General features: G+C 41.2%; 1 protein-coding gene across 1 annotated transcript; it reads left to right on the top strand.

Moving 5' to 3' along the window:
* The first annotated feature begins 1,340 nt into the window (after positions 1 to 1,340).
* Positions 1,341 to 2,081, top strand: LOC133853863 (uncharacterized). The gene has a single exon (XM_062289888.1). It carries the CDS (start codon positions 1,341 to 1,343, stop codon positions 2,079 to 2,081), a length of 741 nt encoding a protein of 246 aa, XP_062145872.1.
* Positions 2,082 to 3,301: the final 1,220 nt, after the last annotated feature.

The raw sequence follows: 3,301 nt of genomic DNA, 5'->3' as shown, positions 1-3,301 counted from the left end.
AGATGAAGATGTTCGAGGTAGGGTTGCTCTTAATGATCCATGGTGGGATGATAAAATTAGCGATGATGTAGATGTTTTTGAAGTTAATTTTGATGTGAATAAGGCTGGCCTCTCAACTTATGAGTGTGTGAAGGGTGATGGGGAGAATGGGAATGGGAATGAAGATAGGGATGGGGATGGGTTTGAGGGTGCTGAAGTTGAGGGTAGGAGTGGGCCATCTACATCTGACCACGGTATGCAGTCATTTGAAGATGTTGAGGTGGTTGACAATGATTCTGAAATGGGTAGAAGTGACATCCTGTTGTCACCACCTATTAGTGATGAAGATTCTGGTGGGATTTCATCTAATCCTGGTTCGGAGTTTCATGCGATGGACCTTCTCAATCCAAACCTAAAGCTGAAGATGAAATTTTCTAGTTTACAACTGTTCAGAGAAGCTGTTAAGCAGTACAATGTACAAAAGGGCAAAGACATACAGTTTGTAAAAAATGAAAGAGGCAGATGTATTGCGGTTTGTAGAGGTCCCTCTTGTGACTATAGAGTCTATGGTAGACAGATGAGTGATGAGCAGTTTTTTGAAGTAAGGACCTAAACACTCTTGTACTCGTGCATACAAGAGCTCAATTGTAAATTCTAGGTGGATATCAGATAAGCTGTTTGACAAGTTTAAGATTCAACCAGACATGCCACTTGTGGTGATACAAGATGAAGTAAAGAGAAAATGGAACATAGAAGTGACCAAAAGCCAAATGTATAAGGGTCGAAGAAGGGCAGGAAAGCAGATTTTTGGTAATCTGGGTGAACAGTATGGCAGGTTGTGGGATTACTGTAAAACTTTGAGGCAAACAAACAAGGGCAGCTGTGTTATGATGAAGGTTGAAAGACCTACCCCTGCCTCGGAACCTATGTTCCAAAGACTTTATATGTCCCTTTATAGCCATGAAGCAAGGGTTCTTAGAGGGTTGTAGGCCTGTTATCGGCCTGGATGGGTGATTTCTAAAGGGTCCCTACAAGGGAATGCTACTAGCTGCAGTTGGAAGAGATGTCAACAACAACATGTACCGTATTGCAATTGCCGTTGTAGAAGTTGAGATAAAAGAGAGCTGAACTTGGTTCTTGGAGTGCCTAGTTTTAGACCTTGGATCCCATGCTAGGCATGTTAGGCTTACTTTCATTTCTGATCGGCAGAAGGTTAGCTTTATTACTTACATAACTTTTTTTTTTTTTTTTTAGAATTTTAAATAATTTTACATTTTATTACTTACATAATTTTACATTGGAATGATGCAGGGTCTTATTCCAAGCTTTGATGTTGTTATACCTGCAGCAGACCGCAGGATATGTGTAAGGCATTACATGCCAATTTTAGGGATAAAGGGTTTAGAGGGGTGGCACTGAAGGAATTATTGTGGGTTGCAGTATCGGCTTACACTGATATTGAGTTCAAATATCACATGGAAGAGATTAAGAAGTTGAATCCTACGGCCTTCGAGTATCTAGAGAAGATTGACCCTAGTGGATGTTCAAGATTGTGGTTCAATGACTATCCAAAGTGCGACCTTCTTGTCAACAACATCTCTGAGTGTTTCAACTCATATATCATCAAGGCTCGTGACAAGCCGATTCTGACAATGTTGGAGATGATTAGGAAGCAACTCCAAAGAAGGTACCAACTAAAAAGAGATGGCATTAAAACTTTGAAGGGCAAGTTGTGCCCTAGAATTGTTGACAAGCTTGAGGCGATTGGGGAAGAGGCAACAAACTGTCTTTCCCGTTATGCTGGTGATGACCTCTTTGAAGTAGAGCAGGGACGTAGAACGTATGTCGTGGATTTGAGGAAGAGGACATGTGGGTGCAAGAAGTGGGAGATGACTGGGATTCCATGTGCACATGCACATTCTGCAATTACCTTCCATGAACACAATTCGGAGGATTATGTGGATCACTGCTATAGCATTGAGATGTACAAGAAGGCGTATTCTCCCATTATATATCCAATTCCTAGTGAGGAACAGTGGATTCGGACCAACCATGGTGTTTTGGAACCGCCTAGATTACGAGTGACCCCGAGTAGACCTTGAAAGGCTAGGACAAGAGCTCCTAATGAGTCAAGAGATCCCAAGAATCCTCACAGGATGAGGAAGTTTGGATTGAAGGGTAAATGTGGTTATTGCAAAATGTTGGGCCACAATAACAGGACTTGTCCAAATAAGAAGCAGTTGGCATCAAATTATAGGCAGCCCGCGAAAGAGGTTAAGTTGCCTACTCCACCCCCAGCCAGTGTGAGTTTACTACCCAATCGTATTATTGTTGTTGTTGATGCTTACATGGTTTGGATTACTTACCTTTGACATTTTTTTTTTTTGTTCATCATGGTGGGGTTCAAACACAGAGTGAAGGATGCAGCAGTAGTATCAGGGGGGCACAAATCCAGCGAAGAACAGTAGAAGGGAAGGTGCACAGCCACATAACAAAAGAGTAAGCATGCAGTCCCACTTTTGAGTAATATACTGCATGCTTGCATGATAAGGATTAATCCTATTTGTTTGTGTTTATTAGACAAGTGCAAGGAAATGTGTAAGTACAAGTGTTTCAACACTTGGTTGTAGTAGGAATACACAGCAACCCACTGTACCACCTTTTTCATCTGTGCAAAGATGTGGTATTTATTTGCTACTTTACTTTGTTTCAGTGTTTTTATAGATTCACATGTAGCAGTACATTTGAGTATTTAACATTCCAACTGACACTAAACTTATGGCAGGAAAATGCAATGGAATTGACACAGCAACCCACTGCACCACCTTCTACATCTGTGCAAAGAGATGTGGTATTTATCTGCTACTTTACTTTATTTTTGTTTTTTTATAACTTCACATGTATCAGTCTTTTGAGTATTTATCATTCCAACTGACACTAAACCGATGGTAGGGAAATACTATGGAATTGACATTGCCAAGCTGGAACAGGCAACCTCCTGTACCTGCACTTGCACCTGCACCTAGACCACCTCCACCACCCAGGAGGATGTCAGGCAGACTGAAAGTTTCAATATATCCCAAACCACCAGTTTGGATTGACCTTATCGAAAGAACAACAGATGGATGCGGAAGGAAAGTGTATGGTAAAAACTCAGCAACCCCAGCTGTGAAATCGTCAACAGTTGCCAAGGAGAAAGGGAGAGGTAAAAGAATGGTGCATTCAATTGAGAAAGGGATACAGATCATGGACTCAAAGATGAAGAAGAAAATGCCAGAGTGGAAGCATCGATTAGCTCTATTTATTTTTCTTTTTTTGGTGT

The sequence above is a fragment of the Alnus glutinosa genome, chromosome 13 (genome assembly GCF_958979055.1).
Source record: "Alnus glutinosa chromosome 13, dhAlnGlut1.1, whole genome shotgun sequence".
NCBI classification, from domain to species: Eukaryota; Viridiplantae; Streptophyta; class Magnoliopsida; order Fagales; family Betulaceae; genus Alnus; species Alnus glutinosa.
Note: the sequence above shows the minus strand (reverse complement) of the source record. Positions and strands in the feature narration are given on the sequence as shown.

Coding starts and splice junctions, on each gene's coding strand:
- LOC133853863 (XM_062289888.1), top strand. CDS start 1,341: ATGTGTAAGGCATTACATGCCAATTTTAGGGATAAAGGGTTTAGAGGG.